The 17,443-nt window shown below is 41.0% G+C and overlaps 1 protein-coding gene across 1 annotated transcript; it reads left to right on the forward strand.

The window, feature by feature from the left end:
* tmem200a (transmembrane protein 200A) lies at window positions 1-7,655 on the forward strand. Its single transcript, XM_064340066.1, has 2 exons — window positions 1-795; window positions 5,617-7,655. Exon 2 carries the CDS (start codon window positions 5,637-5,639, stop codon window positions 7,119-7,121), a length of 1,485 nt encoding a protein of 494 aa, XP_064196136.1. The 5' UTR covers window positions 1-795; window positions 5,617-5,636; the 3' UTR covers window positions 7,122-7,655.
* Window positions 7,656-17,443: the final 9,788 nt, after the last annotated feature.

A 17,443-nucleotide genomic window follows, 5' to 3' on the forward strand; every position in this document is an offset into this window, starting at 1 on the left:
CAGGCTTCCCTTTATGACAATGCTTTGAGTAGAGGGAGCGTATTTTCACCAGCAATCTGCTTGCAGACATCTCTGTCGCTCCGTGGTAAAGGAAAGGATAATCATCATATATTTAAAAGGAAAGACCACGTCGGGTTTCAGTCTCCGTGGATTATACATACCGTTCCAAATGGGAAGGAAACTTTACAGTGCGCTTGCCCATGGTTTGGTTCTATGTTGAAAAAGAACAATACAACAAATGCTCATTTAAAAGTGGACAAAAGTGGACTCTTCCTATTGTGGTATCATACAGAGTGTCCACGGACGGATTTTATTGAGTAAACATGAAAGATTTGATAATGCCATTATCTCAATTAAAATAATAACAACTGACCAGTATTTGAAACTTGTTGGTTTGGAGGAGAAATGAAACGGCTATCTTTATGCATTTGTTTCCTTAGAGTTGTACCTATTGGGGACCGAGGCGAAAGAACGTGGAGACGTTTGATGAAGTAACTGAAATAATAAACAATGTATTATATCTTTTGTGCGCCTGGATGGCTAGTTTCAGCACTTACTGTGTCCGAAATGGAGGGAAATAATGAAGAGAGAGTCCACATCCACGGAAGTTGGATTTTTTTTCCTATGGCATTCCGATTCTTCTCAGAGTGAGAAAGAGCAAGTTATACTAAATGGGGAATACAAATGCGCATGGCATTGCGATCTGGAGAACTGAGAAAACCCGGTTTGCGCCAAACATTTCCCCGCGTAATGGTCAAATAACAATGGCACACTAAGAAACCGTTTTCTAAACAGGTGAGTATAGGCTATACGTTTAAAAATGAACCCACCTGGGTTATTTTCACCCTTGTTACAACCATATTCTGCTAACAATTATTTAACAAGTATTTTAATGCAATTCAGAATGCTTGATAAGTTAAGCTATGGACAGTGGCATAACGGAATAAACGCATTTTATCGACATATCCGAACTGTTTAGAACTGTTTCACGTTCGAAGTTGCATTGTGTTTTTTCTTAATTCGGTTTGTTTATTGACATTTTTTAGTTGTCCATTCTTACATACACATATTTCCTATTTTATGAGCATTAAGAGCATGCAAGCTATCAGTGGCGAACATCTCTCTTGCGCGCACTTGAAGACAAAGATAAAATGGTTGATCATTAATTAAATACGATATCCTTTTCGACGTTTCACGAATGTCCTCAGAAAATAGGTCGTTTCTCCTTATTCCTGTCATGTATGGCCACTTCACGTGGTCCTAAAATTCTTATACCCTCCGACAAGTTCGGATGCACGAAAACTATCACCAGCCATTACGATGTAGCTGACGCATTTCTCAACATATTTGGGCGAAGAATGGCATGTCTATAGAGCGTTGGATGGATCGCTTTTGTGAGTTCAACCTTCTCATTACATCGCCCAGTCACTCACTCAGCGCACGTGTCCTATATGGTATAGTGATACTGTTTTTCCACCTTCTGGAAATTAATTTCGAGGCTGAAGTACTATTCGTGTTATATTCTTTCATATGAACTTTAAAAAATGTCATGATTTATCAGATGAGCAGAAACTTTTTTTTTTTTTGAAATAACGCTTGATCAACCAGATTTTGGTTAATTTGATGTTTTGGTAGTAGCTCTCGATAGACCAACTGCAGCCATTTATAACAAGACTAGTCTGCAATTGAACTCTTAACTGAATTATGCCACTGCCTTTACACAGCACAAAAGTAGTCCAATTCACAATGGCATATTTTATACTGCTGCTGTTTTTATTGTGCTTACGTGGTTCAACAAATAGGCACTTGGTGATGGATCACTGAAAAATCATAAGATGCCGATTCATTAGTTGTCCATTAATTTATGATTGCAATTAATTTGTCATAAAATGATTTATCAAAACAAAAGAATGCTGATGAGATGTTCAGTTTGTGTGCAGTGTACCTCACTCCCTCACCTTCCAGAGCAATGGTCAGACCTCCCCCAGCCCAGTCTTCTGTCACCCAGAGAAGTCTGTGGTCTCTTCCTTCCTGGGCAGGGTGATCCTCTGTTCTCTGTGGTCTCTGCTTTATTCTTGGAAATCAGTGGATTTTTAATGTAGCCTCATCCCTGAACAAAAAAGCGTATGATGCTGCTGGGCCTTTGTACTTGGAAAACAGAACATCAGGGACCTCGCGGAGTCATAGCACAGCAGGCAGCCCTACACAACATCCGGATCCGAGTGTGTTTTTGCCCTGCTAATTATTTTAGTCTTGTATCTGAAACCATTTTTTTAGAATGCAATCATTGGGTCCAGTGAGATTGACAGATTTTCAGCTGGAACACAGACACAGAAGTAGAGACTGGAGACATTAAGGAGCCAGGAAGGGAACATTAGTTCATGTACCTTGCCTGTGTCTATGTGTGTCATCATCTTCATAACCTCTGATCTTCCTCCAGTGCAAAATACACGTTTACTTCAAGCCACCAATTATGTACATAACCTCTGTGTGTTGTTTTCCTCAAGTCTAACCAGAAAATCCAATCATAGTGTATCAGATATTTCTTTTTAATGAGTGAACAAGCTACAGTAGTAGGTAATCTCCATCTTCCTTCAATGTAATATTTCTTACATTGTTTGTCTTTTCATTCTAAAGAGTTACAAATGGCTTCAGTATGCATTAGGACTTAGGACTTTCAACCTGATATATTATTGTAAAATTTTAAATACGATAATGAAAAAAATATTTGTATTATTGTATTATTAGCTTAGACGTTTTAAAATAAACAATGTATATTCACCATCTAACATAAAAAATGTGTAGTATTTTAAGTATGCATATCAAATAATGCGTAGTTTCTTGTGTTATGTTAACCCGACTTGAAACTTTGCCGTTTTTGGTGAGGCCGGGGACCCCAGTTTGTTGGAGATAATGCATTCATTCAACTAATGTGACACAGTAAGCGCAGGACTCTGTCAACAACTATTACTAAAAATTGGAGCTAAAGGTGAAGTGAAAATACAGTTTACTCCAATCAAAAGCCAGACACTGATACACACAACATGATAGTTCCATCTATATTTTATCTCTTTTATCATGTCAGTCAAGAAAATGGACAGCAGCACTCATACTAAAACAATTTGTACTATAAGATATCATACTGGCAGATTTATCTAACTGCCTATCTAGGTTACTATAGGAACAGATAGATTCTCATCATTTGTATCCTTGGAGTTTCATTAGGAATCTTAAGTCGAAGTGACCTGCGAGCCCAGCTTGTACAGCATGTTTCATCAATGTGTATATGCACTTTCAGGTCAATATGGCATGTGAAAATCCATTGACTGCCTTCAGATTCGAAAGTTAACACCACAGTCATTCTACTCCATTATTCCCCCATTAGGACACCCTTGCTACAGACGAGTAGAAAACCGAACCAGTATCAGATTTGGCTAACGTGGTGCATGAAGCCCCTGTCTTAAACAGTACATGATTGCTATGCGAGATTAAACACATTGACACACCGCTGGATAAGCTTTCTAGCCCTGGCAGAAAATGTATAATTATTTGTGTGGAATGACAGCAATTACGCTCTCATATTTCTGCATAATGGGATTTCAAATAATAAAAACATACAGTGATTTCAAATAATGACTGGAGTATCTACAGCAGTGTGATACCTAAAGGCGTCTAAATATGGAGCAATTGATCTCATGCATACAATTAAGGAGGAATTGTTTCTCAGCATACAAATCTAAGACTTCAAATGGAAAGTAACTGTCAAACTGAGGGTGTGTGTTCACATCACAGAGCATGAGATAGTAGCCAGTATTGCAATCAAATGATTTAAGCTTTTTGAAAATGGTTATCCCTATAGTATTCATGTTAGTTTATTTTAACGTGCTCTCTTGTTTTAGGACCTATTTTCATATGGTTTCTGGTTGAGTAGAGTAAGGATCTTTAGATTAAAATTGGGAAATCGCTTGCTTTTGTCTGTTGTCTTGGAAACAGAACATTATGTTACTATTACAAAAAATTGTTACTATTACTCCTAAATTTTATATATATATATATATATCTTGCAACCCCTGCTGCACTGACATTTGTCCATTTGTATGTTTGTATGTCTTTGACATTCTTAATTTTAAACCATTGACATGACATAGTATTGCAACAAATAATTTAGAGCGTACAAAATAAGGTGCCAAAACATTGCTATGAACTTTTATATGTCCCAAAAATGCCAGGACGATCAACGCCACTGTAAGTGGTTGGAAGACTGTTCTCTGTTCATTGGCACAATCAAACCTCCATTTTTACTTTCCGGCATTTTCCTTCACCCAATTTTGGTATTTAATGAACTTTAGGTAAAGTCAACATCAAAAGGGTACAACGCCCACATCAGTGCCAACAAAAGCAGAGGCAGAAAAACTCAGGGGTGCCAGAGAATCCATCACTATCAATAAGACTATTTTACTCCCCGACTGTATCCATTTTGAAGGTCACTGTTCACGTGTGGGATGGTGAGAATATGTGTAGTATGTGCATTATAGAAAATCAGTGAGGTTCTGTGAAGATGAAATTGACCCAGGTCCCCATAGGGATTCCTGAAACAAACATCCTTCTGCTTACAGCCCTCATGCCATGACGTCATCTCCTTTGGAGAGTTTTGTTCCTGCTGTGCTCGACATCATCAAATAGTGTCTTCAATCCAGCGCACATACAAAATACACCTACATACACACACACACACACACACACAGAAAAAATTTTACACACTGTCTTCAGGAGTACCTCAAGAAATTCATGGTTCGTGTACCTGTTTCCAGAAGAGCTCATAGCAGGCATGTTCTGATTTTATTGCATTATCAGTGTGATTCTTCTACTTTGGCAGATCATTGTGTATTCACACATGCTGAAATATTGGTTATAATCATTAGTTTAATCACTAACCCCTGAAGTAGGATGTCTCTAAATCTCAGGGGATGGTCTCCCGCAGCTCTCTTGTTGACCGTCGGCATAATGGGCCGTTTCCTGCCGATTTTTCCCTCAGATTTAGACTGTGTGTCATGTGGTACATCCTGCAAGTAGATTCCTGAGCCAGCACCCCCCTGTTTGATTTATAGCACATCTCTTATGACTGTGTATTTGGCTCAGACTAGTTGGCTTTTTAATGCAATTTTTCCAGGAAGTGAAATGATAGAAAGCGTGGGAGAGAGCTGGGAGGATTTTTTTAAACCAATGTCCTGGATTCATTTGGTGACGAATGTACAAGCCAATTTCTATCTGGTTTCGTTTTTAAAACCATTTAAACCTTTTTAAATGAAAAAGTGATACCCTGATATATCAGAACAATTGTTTCCCTGAGGTTGTAATGCTTGATTAAAAATGTCTCTGAAAACTTGGCAGCGGAAATTAAATTAATTTAATTTAAGGTCAATGCGTTATTTGGCGCGGAATCTGTCGGCTTGACAACAGCTAACTGAATTTTAAAGCCTGATTGAGCCCTTCCGAGGTTAAATCAGTTATGTGTCCTTCAGTTCAGTCAACAAGGAGTGCATGCGAGTGACAAGGAAATAGCCTGTCAAGGAAGCAGATGCATTTTTACGTTATTATCTGTTGTCTTTCCCACAGCGCGGTTCACAGCATCAGAGATGATTGCGACCGGCGGTGTAATCACGGGCCTCGCGGCTCTGAAGAGGCAGGACTCAGCGAGGTCCCAGCATCACCTGCCCTTGCAGACGCCAGGCTCCCAGCAGGAGAAGAAGCAGACTAAGCGCAAGCCCCGCTCCGACGTGGTGGTGGTCAGGGGCAAGATCCGCTTCTACTCCCCCTCCGGGTTCTTCCTCATCCTGGGTCTGCTGATACTGATGGTGGGCATAGCCATGGCCGTCTTGGGCTACTGGCCGCACAAGGAGCACCTCCTGGTGGCCGGCGCTAAGCTGTCCACCAACGACACCCAGGTGGCCCGTGACCTCGGCGGTACGGTGGCGCAGTTCTTCGAGCAGCACCTGCACTCGGAGAAGATGAAGATGTTGGGCCCCTTCACCATGGGCATCGGGATCTTCATCTTCATCTGCGCCAACGCCATCCTCCACGAGAACAGGGACAGGGAAACCAAGGTCATCCACATGAGGGACATGTACTCCACCGTCATCGACATCCACAGCCTGAGGATGAAGGAGAACAGGTTCATGAACGGGGCCTGCTCCGGCCTTTACGGCGAGCAGGAGGTGAGAACTTATGAGAACCAGTGCGCCTCCAAGCTGGCAGCCAACACCCTGCTGACCTTCTCTGGGATGAGGAATGACCTGCGGCCATCCCGGAGGGCCAGCTCCACCGACGATGAGGAGGGCCTGCTGAGCGAGGCCAAAGGAGGGCCCGGCCTTCTGCTCCCCAACTACAGGGAGAGGTCAGACTCCATCTTTGGCCTGCAGCCTGACGGTAGAAAGCACAGGGAAGACAGGAGCAACCCTTCCAAGAGGTGCCAGACCAGGTCCATCGTGTCGTCCTCCATTAGCGCATTCACCCTGCCTGTGATAAAGCTCAACAACTGCGTGATCGACGAGCCAGACATCGACAACATCACAGAGGACTCCGAGCTTCGGAGGGACCGGTCCGGGCCTCCGTCCGTGGAGTCCCTGGCTGTCCCGTCACCAGACATATCCAAAGCGTCCAAATCCCCGAACATGATTTTCCTCAGAAGCAATTCTGACACGGAGTCCCCCTCCATGTCCTCGAGAACATCCCTGTCTCCTGGCTCTGCCAGCGAGAGGTACCTCTCTCCCGGCGCCGCCCGAAAGGATTTCGGCTCCAACAGCTCCCTCCACATGCTCTCCGTCCACTCCAAGTCTCTGGACCTGGAGAGGGGTTCCTCGACGCTGACGGTCCAGCCAGAGCAGAGGAAGCACCCAAGCTGGCCGAGGCTGGACCGCAGCAACAGCAAGGGGTACATGAGGCTGGAGAACAAGGAGGACCCCATGGACAGGCTGCTGGTGCCGCAGGCCTCCGGCAAACGGGATTACACCAAGAAAGAAAAACTGCTCATGATCTCCAGGTCTCATAACAACCTGAGCTTTGAACACGACGAGTTCATGAGCAACAGTTTGAAAAGAGGTACCTCAGAAACCAGGTTCTAAGCCAAATGCTACCGCAGATTCGCTATCTGTATGGAAAATAACATTGCTGTCCGCACCGAAGAAAATGTGACAAAATCTTTAGTACCAATGATAGTCTTCATTGGCGCTCTAAAATCACTGTTAGTTTGAAAAATAGCAGTAACAGTTTAAGGTGTTCCTAAGAGTAAATGAGGTTAAATATGTACTTGACATTTGCATTATGTAATCCTATTTAAATGAAGGCTGAAACCTAGAATATTCTTGTCTAAGTGAAGTTGAACTTGAAAACGTCACCAAAAAACAACATAAAAACCTTGTGATTTGATTTGTTACTGTATGTTTCAATCATTTGTGCAGTGTTGAGACATGAAGTTTCGTTTCCCCTTAATAATCAGTCTGTATTGTACCAGAGTTGGCTAGCTATTTTATTATGGAGCTTTTAAATTTTTTGTTCTTTACACACACTGCTATTTTTGGAAAAGGGGGCAGGGGCAGCATTACTGTATAATTTCCATGTTTCACATGATGAAATAAAGCAACATCTTTTCAAATGGTTATGCTGTCTTGCATGCTGTCTTTTAAACCTTTTATTTTTCAAGCAAAACAAAAATGGGAATCACAACAAAAATGTAACTCAGCCATGAGAATGAAATAATGCAGTCGCAATTGCTGTTGGTTTATTGGTAATTTAAATCTTCCCCTTTGGCTCAGTAATTAAAGTGCTTTAATTTTTTTCCCATTTCTGCATTTGGATGTTTTCCAGATGTTTGCTTTCTTGCATGGCACAAGCCTCTGCAGCTGCCAGCTGAGCCTTTGCATAGTATGCATATCAAATTACCTTTCAATTTGGGCAAAATCCAATGCAGTTATTTTCTCATTATTCTGTATACACTTCAGCAACAAAACTATGGCAGAATAAATAATCCTCTCTGGAAAAGAAGCAGAACACATCCTTTATATACGAGTGGACGCTTTGGGATTATAAAGCTAAGTGCTGCCTGATCCTGGTCTCTTCTTTTGAGGGTGGACTCATGTGGAGGGATACAAAGACTTTCTGGTCGCTGGTTTCAAGATATCCTGTATGTTTTGAATCTGGATTGCATTCTCAGGTATCCCAGGACTATCCATAATCCAGTAAAATGCCCTGCGGAAAATATGTTTGCATTTCCATGCAGATATTTCAACTGAAGGCTCATTAAAGATAAGGTTCATTCTGGGAATGCGCAAAAGTTCTCGAATTCCCTGAAAGGATGAGTTTTTATTGTCTGCGTCATTTCAGTAATATAATTTTTACATGACTAGTGAATGTGCTTGATGGCTGAGAGGATCGGCCTTGTCGCGGTACTGATGAGAAGGGCCAGGCTCTGAGTGTTGTGTAGGAGGAGTGCTAGTGTGATTACTACTGAAGTGAGCAGACGAGTGATGATGACACCTTGCAAATGATCTGACGGGTGTCACAAGAAAACCCCCTTTCCAAGATAGTCAACTGTCATGAATGTTTAATTCCTGGTCTGGTATTTGAAATGACAGCCTGTCCAGGCGGACCGCAATTATATTTAATAATGCTGATGCTTTTGCTTTGCTGTTTCATCCTCTTTTACTTCAGCGTACGAAAAGGCCATGTCAAACGATAAACATACGCATTCCGTAATGTAGGATATTCCTCTTACTGACAGTGATCCAAAATAAATTACGTTTCCCCTTTGATGTCCCCTTAATTTCTGTAACAATTCACTGTATATATTCTCTTGGGATAACTGTAGAATTATGTTGGAAAGTGTTGGCAGGTGGCTTCTTTCATCTTATCACAATGAAAGTGTCAGTTGGAATGACAAACTGCAGTAAGGTACGAATGCAAGTACTAAACGTGAATCTTTTCAAACCTTCCAACAAAAGCAAGCCCATTTGCATTGCTAATGCAGGAGATTTGTAAAATATGAAACATGCTTCAAGACATTTATACAATAGTAAACAATGGAGCTTGGTGCTTCACAGTTGCCACATAGACCAACCGTGTATGGATTGGCCAATTGGGGTTTGAGCTAATTGATTAATTTTTTTATATCTGTAGGCTGGGTTAATTGTTTTGTGCTGACGGGTTCCTCGGGTACAAGGCACTCTGGGTTTTGTTCTCCAGAGGAAAAGAAACAGTCTTCTGGGAGACAGATCAAAGCTCATTAATGGCTAGTTTTTGTAACACAAGTTCAAGCAAAAGTCTGAACACCTCTTTCATGCCAGGGCAGCGGAAGCACTACGTGTTTCTCACCCGTGTGATGTCAGAGCCAACCTCTCCAGGGACTCCGTTGCCTGGGAGACACAAGGGGAGCAGGTGGACTATTATCCCTAAAGCTTAATAGGTAATAGAGCTGGATTCGCCTGTATGAGTTGAATGGGTGATGGTATTGCAGTTTTTTTTTGTTTTTATAAAGAATTTAATGTGTGCAATGATGAAAGTGGATGTGGAAAACAATAAAATATGTCCACAATGGAGAATTCAGGTATAATTTGAGTACATTTGATGAGTTGGATTAGAATAACTGGTTGGGTCCACAAATGGAAATTATTTTCATTCAGAGTCATGTGAATATGGATGGATCATTTATTTGCATATGATTGTATGCATTTAGTCATCTTGTAATGTGATTCTGTCCTGGCAGTTATTTTAGTGACTGCTTTATTATACAGTTTTATGTATGCTTCGTATAACTCCATATATGTTGGAACGTTCCCAATCAATAAATTATATCTCGGTAAATTTGACCTTATCTCCCAGCCTAATCTCTGCTCTCTAGGGCACCTACACAGTCTAGCAGATGGTCCTTAAAGGCATACTATGCAGGATTTTTACCTTGAAAATATTATAAAATAAACCATGCTGTGGCATATCAACGATGCACTTCACCTTTACCTGTATATGTGGTTCTACAATGTGTTTGAGGCATTTATGGGCGTGGCACTCTTTTCTGTGTGGGGAGGTGTGGCCTTTTTACCCTTTTTACCCTTTTCATCCAGTGCATTGCACAAGCAGCCCCAAACAAAGCCCATGTTGCGCAACTATAAATATATGGCGTACTACACATGCACATGGGCATTTTGTTCAGACTTACAAATTCCTTAAGCCATTCAACAAATACAAACACAGGTCAGCTCTGTGATCTAAAAACATTAACCCTTAGGCTCCACAGTACCCTTTTAATGCATAGGTGGGTCAAAAATGACCTGGACTATTAAGGATCTATAGCATGCAGTTGATTATATGGCTAAATATTTCACAATTTACTGCTGAGAATATAGTCTGTCTTTTAGAATTTGATATGAAATGGTCACAGAATGTACTTCAGTGATTAGAATTCGCCTAGTGAAAAATAATAAATTAACAATGGGCATGAATGCTTAAATTCTTAAGAAGAAGGGTGGCATCTCATTCATATTCTAAGTCTTACTGCCGTAGGTTATGTCACCTCTCTGCTTTCCTCAGGAAGAGAGGGAGATAAGCGTATTCCAATATTTCTGAGGTTTAATGTCCACGGCTACTGTGAAACGCAGCTCTCCTCTGTCTCCTAAATCACTCGCGGATCACTTCAAAAGCAAACACTGTTCTCTGCAAGGCAGCGCACAATGATAAATATGAGACGCGCTGGCAGTCATCATTCGGCGAGAGTGGCGTGAATCATGTGTCAGACATTGAAATCACAGCCAGCTGGCTGACCTCCTCTAGTAAATCATATCAAGAGGAATCAGAAGGCTGCAGCGCAGCTTTTCTGAAAAGATGTGCTTATTGTGCATTTACAAACTTCAGATTGGCTAAAAAACTGAGACTGAGAAATCTGGTATCAGCAATAGCTGGATCAGTGCCTCAGAATCATTATTTATTTTACTGGTGATTTCTGTGGTTGTGTTCATTTTCCCTATCTCTCAGAAAATCTTTGGCAGTGGGCCTCAGACTCAGTCCTGGGGACCCGCAGTGTATGCTGATTTTCGTTCCGACCACAATTGCAACGCCTGAATTTTTTTTTTTTTTTAATTAAAAAACTGTTAATTTTTCAGAATTCAAAAAGAGAGGTGCTTTTTAGAGGGATTATTACATAAAAACACGAAAGACTGAGGTTAAGACTGGTGTTATCATTTGCTTTGTCTTTGAATTCTTCATTATCTTTCAAATGGTTAGTTTTAGGGGTCAGGTGTCCACATTTTCACCAATTAGGAGCCTATTGATTCACGTCAGTCTTTAATTTGATCAGTTAAAAACAATTGACCTCTTTTTCTGCAATCGTTTGCAACATATCACAATAAGCATAACATGGGATTAACATGGGATTATTATTCTTCATGGCATGCATAGCTATGACATAATGTGGCTTGAGAGGGTAAATAATCCCTCTAAACATGAAAAATGTACAGCTTCTTAAAATTCTGGGATTGCAGTTTTGGTTGGAACAGAAAGGCAGCATAAACAGAGAGCCTCCAGGACCAGATTTGAGAACCACCGCCTGAAGGTGTAGAAATGAGGAAACCTTTCTATCAACAATAATGAGAAAACTCAAAACAAACAAACAGCTTGATGGATTCCGCAAACAAATGTTGTTTACTAGGAAAATCATGATTGTTAGCACCGTGAAAATCTGCCTGCAAATCTATGTTGTGGCTGAATAAAACCACAAGGTGTATGCACTGACAATAGATTAACATAAATGTGATACATAAATAGTATTTGTAACAGGATATTCATCCATTAACCATTAACCAAGATTTTTTTTTTGCAAGACCTAAAAGCTGAAAAAGCTTTTCATTTGAATTTGAATTGCTAATACATCCCCAGTTGTAAAAGCTTCTTTAATATTCTGATCACAATGTATCACTTAATCTGATTCTGCTGTGTGTAGCAGCGTATCATAACCATTCTAAATTCACTGAAAGCAGCACAATATCCAACCTAAATGTAAATTAGGATAAATAGAGCAACAGGAACCACTGAAACCATCTGCGGTTCTCACCTCCAGTGGCGTACCGTGAAAACAGTGTTCATTTCCTCACCGGCTTGCTCAGGTATAAGACTCGGATACTTCCTTAATGTCTCGCGGGAAATTAAATGATCCTGATTACTGGTAAGAAGGAGCTGCGGAGGAGAGCTTCTGGAGCATTAATGAAGCTGATTCAGACACCAACCGGTGGAATCTCAATCGGGCCGCTCGTACTTTCAGGAAAACCTGGCCTCTGCCTCTGCATCAGTAACAAGCTCAGATGGGCTTCTGTTTGTTTGATTTTTTTTTTTTAATAATGAGGGGAAAGAGCAGACATGTCGATAAATAGTAAGAATGCATGTATGTTTTTTATGTGGACCAAAAACTCATTGCAGCTTATTCCGGGGATAACATGTACAACGGTTGTAGAAACAGCACCCTTGATCTTTTATTAATGTGGTACACAATACCAGTTGCTGCAGGGTCAGAAAGAAATATGAGATTCATCCAAAATCCTCTGGTTAAAAAACACCCTTCATTTTCTGATTTCATTGCAGGATATCCAAGTGTGTTGGAGATGACAGTGTATATGTACAAATAATATAGTTTGAACATTTAGATAATTAATGTGTGTGTGTGTGTGTGTGTGCGTGCACTTTTTAAAATAAACAATCAATTATCATGGGATTCAAAATGGCTGCAGTGTTAAGCACGACTCTTACCACTCGAAAAGGACGTGGACTGCAGGATCCAACATTCATTCTGCAATCCCCCTACGCTTGAACCAAAACCCCCTCTGTCAATTTCCTCCAACATCTGCCATCATCCACCCACACAGGCCACCTCATGGGAACCATGCCCTGACACCAGAAATCCTTCTTAATAACCCAATTAAATAATTCCTTCCTTGTTTTTTTTGGGGGGGGGGGAACAACTGAAGGGTAAAGAGGGCACATCTCTCTGACAGCACTCCTCTGTCTTGCCTGTCTTTTACTCAATGCATATCAGTTCCTCTCCTTCATTAAAGTTGCTCGTCTTCGAATGTTTTAACGCCAGTTCCTTCCATGTTGACCCAATTGCATCTGGTGTGATACAAGTGCAGTCCAGTTCTTTCTCAGGAGGGTTAACGCTTACTGGAATCTTCATTTCTAACATACTTCACCTAGAAAATGCAACTTGAAAACGACTGAGGCTATTGAATGAATGCAGTGATTAGTGATCACCTTCACTAATCATCACAGTGTGATAATCTTGGGTGCACTTTTTTAGAAGAACTCACAGTTCCAATACTGATAAATGCAGTGCAATATTGAATATCTTTGTTTTTTCTTTAGTTTGAAATATAGTCACATGCATGGTAAATTTCTTGAAATATCTACTAAATGGCACATTGGTTCGAAGAATAACAGAATACAAATATCTTTAAAATTCCCATTCGGTGTGAGAGGGAATCAAACCACATTTACAAGTGCATGCAGGTTACTGTAGATGTTATTCATGTCTTCCAAATATTCCAAATTATGTATAGCAAAACTAAGTACAGAAAATGTACATCTGGAGCGTTTCCATAATAATGATTTCATTAAATGCACAGACAGAAAATTATATTTGATTCAGTCCTTTCCAGTTGCCGATTGCCATAATTGGTGTAATTTGAGAATAATATGGGACTGCCTCCTTTCATCTTCAAGGACAAATCAGGGAGCAATCTGGCTGAGTGCAGCTTCAATACTTCCAAAGTCAATTCACAAAATTGCAAAGGCGTGGAAGGTCAACTTCAAGCAGTAGCCTTGAACACTGTTAAGCCTCTCATTTCAAAATGCCTTTGCAGAAGCAACACCCAGCCTGCTCCTACAAAATATACTGTACATTACTGATATGTACAACTGGTATGTATAAAGTAGATGCAAAGAGTCCACTCCGGCAAGTAGCTGAATGGGAGAAATAGACACAAGCTTCATAGCATAGTACAGGATAACAGCGAGAGATCTTAACTGACTCGGAGGCCATAAAAGGATGATATACACAAAGCCTTTTATCTGGATTATTCATTATGTTGCCTTGTCGTAATGTTGTCAATATTTGAAATAATGCGTTTTAAGTCTCGATGAATAAATCATTCAACGACAGCAAGAAGAACCAAAGCTTAATTTTTCAAAAGGAAAAGCTTGCAACAGCTGAATTATAATGTATAATGTTTGGCATACAACAAAGCGCCTGCACCCCCATTAATGCTAAACAGACCTTACAGTTACACATATTCATGCGGTTCTCCCAAACACTGCCCCCCGCCCCCGGCCCTCACTTCAAAGGCTGGATTAAACAGTCACCACTGTGTTTTTAGAAGCTAGCAATGCACTAGCAAAACAGACCGCTTTAACTACGAGCAACACGACTGAGAAATTCCCCATGGAACAACAAAAGAACAGAAAACATACTGTACCTCCCTTCAAAATCCACAAGTTTTTAGTTGTGTATTTTTCACAGAATAGAAAAGCAGTTCAAGTGGAATGTATTACCAAATCTTAATTCATGTTTTTATTCCTCTGCCATATGCAATAGAAAGGGGATATAAACTAAATTCTTGAACGATGCTTATACATGGCTTTAAAGTACACCCTGGTGACAGGGACACATGCCTGAATAATTAAAAGTGTCATAAAAGAGCGCTATTTCAACTGCAATATCCATTTCTGTAACATTACATTACATCCAAGGCATTTAGCAGACGCTCTTATCCAGCGCGACTAAGACAACTTTTTAACATAGCATTTACATCCAATTATACTACTGGGTATACCCTGAAGCAATGCAGGTTAAGTACCTTGCTCAAGGGTACAACAGCAATGTCCAAACCAGGAATCAAACCGGTGACCTTTAGCTTACAAGACCAGTTCTTTACCCATTATACTACACTACTACACTACCAACCACATTTCATAGATGCAATAAATGTGATAAACCTAGAGAAACTAAAGAATAAAATAACTGGCTACTGGGTGGTACCGTTCTAGGGCATGGAGGGGCTCCATGGTCTGTGATTGAATCCTGACCATGCCAGTGCCGACCGCGACCAGCAGGCTTGCAGGGTGATGTACAGTACAGTTGGCGGTAGCATCACCCAGGGTTAAGAAAGGTTCACTCAGCCAAGATTCACATTCCCTGCTGGTTCGATCATTCACTTGCTAATGCTACGCGTGACATGTCTTCCGTCGACCCATGCGTGACTTGCGGGCTGCGGTATGAAATGAAGCTGCTGGGAACGTCACGTGTTTCGGAGCGCAGTGCCTGCTCTCCGACACTCTCTCGCGTTGCCCGCAGCGATTGCAGCAGGAGCATGGCAGCGTACGACTGGGCATTCCAAACTAGGGAGAAAACGGGGGTACAAAAAGTACTCAGAAATAAACTGGAATGTTCAATCTGGCAGTGGGTAAAAAAGCATGCCAAGGGAGAGAACACATGGCCAGAGCTGCATATTTTGGATGTTGGTCAGAAAGGAAAATGATTTGGTCTTCCAAAGCGCATGATGGCGTTCCGATAAAGTATGACACCCCCAAACAGTGTAAACAGTGTTCATGTTCAAAGGGTAGCACTGAACAAACAGGGGCAGGCATCCAAAAATAGAGCTTTCTGGGAGAGTGCTCCTCAAGTTCCAGGAATCTGCCTTTGATGCCCACAGCATGATCAGTGCAACTCACAGCTCACAGCTCTCTCACAGTTCAGTTTCACACCAAGCTTGTCCTGTTTCTGAAAGCAAACCTGGATGTACAATAAAATATACATATTTATAAGCCATATATCAAACATGTATCAGCCCCCCTCTCTCTCTCTCTCACTCTGTCTCTTTTCTCTCACTCTTCTCTCGCTCTCCCTCTCTCTCTTTCACTCTCTCATACTCCCATTCTGTGATTCTGTGTCAGAATCACAGTAAAATCGCATCTCAACACTATTAAACTCAAGATCAATCCATGACATATTCCTGCCTGAATCTAACACTCTCATGAGAAAATGTGTGCAGGTGCTTTCAGTTATTCCTCTTCTTTAAAAAAAAAAAAAAAAAACTGAGTCGGCTTTAATGGGTTTCAGGCAAGTGTTTACCCAGCATTCCCAGATCGAAAGTACTGCCGCAGCACTTTCCTGCCTAAAAAAAAATCCCTGTAAAACCGTTAAAGATAAATACTTCACTTATTGAGCCTAATGCTCTTGGAAACAAATTGAATAAGAGATTGGAATTTGGGGGATTAAAACACAGAGGTGCGTAATTGAATGGATGCATAACCTTGACACCGTGTAATGGTGCACAGAACAGCTGAAGTGGTAGGTGTAAAATTAATCTTCCTTCTGCGTTAGTCACATGGTCAAAGAGTTCTATTAAGGCTTTCATCCCCCCACCCTAATCTCTCATTCAGATGTGTGTCTCTAAGCACACTGACAGATAAACCATTCCAAGGTAAATAAACTCAGGCAACATTGAACATCTAATGAGGCTATATGTCAGAATGTAATGGATCAGACCGTCACACTCCTGTGAATGTTAACGGCTCTCCACAGTCCCAAGTAGCTGTCGATGAATGGCTCAACCAAAAAGCCAATGGGAGATCAAGTGTGCTACTTGAGCTTATTTGATTCATTTGAATAAAATTTAATTAACACGGGCCCCATAATTATCCTTAAGATCCCTTAAATTAACAGCGTTATTCAAATGAAATGAATTACTTTTGTCTTTCAGCCTTTTAAGCTTTATGTGGACGTACCTGATCATATGATGATAGAACCTATACCTGGACTAGAACAGTATACAGTATAAGCAAAATAAATATTTCTGACTTTGCTTGGTGGTAATAGAGATACAGTAAACTTTAAAGCTACGTAACAGAGCGAACGCACAATATTCCATTTTCAGTGATAATCTCAAGCCCAGAATTTTTGTCATTGTTATTAGCTCACTGATATTTTTTACATCACGCATTACACAGCCTTGGGACATACTTCTCTGAGAGAAAGTCTTGGCCAAAAGCTTTCCTATTTTGGCCATGTCTTTCAGACGGAGCCGTTGCCGGAGTCGGCCGCCGAGCCTTATGAAAGGGAGTGGTAATTAAATAGTCCCGCAGGGCGCACGGAGGCGACGTGTCATGCCAAAATTACAGGTGCCAAATTAAACACGGAGAAGGTGATAGACCTTTCTCATCACTCAGCCTGCTGACAAGTGAGCCGAGCCGTAAGCCTGTCAGTGCTATTGCAAGCAGGCGGGCCAAACACGAACACACACACATCAGCGCAGACACCAAATAAGGTGAGGTTTATATCTGATGCAAAGGGAGTTGTCGTTACGATAATCCAATGTAAAATTGAATATACTGAACAAAACAAGGATGTCATATT

The sequence above is a fragment of the Anguilla rostrata genome, chromosome 6 (genome assembly GCF_018555375.3).
Source record: "Anguilla rostrata isolate EN2019 chromosome 6, ASM1855537v3, whole genome shotgun sequence".
NCBI classification, from domain to species: domain Eukaryota; kingdom Metazoa; phylum Chordata; class Actinopteri; order Anguilliformes; family Anguillidae; genus Anguilla; species Anguilla rostrata.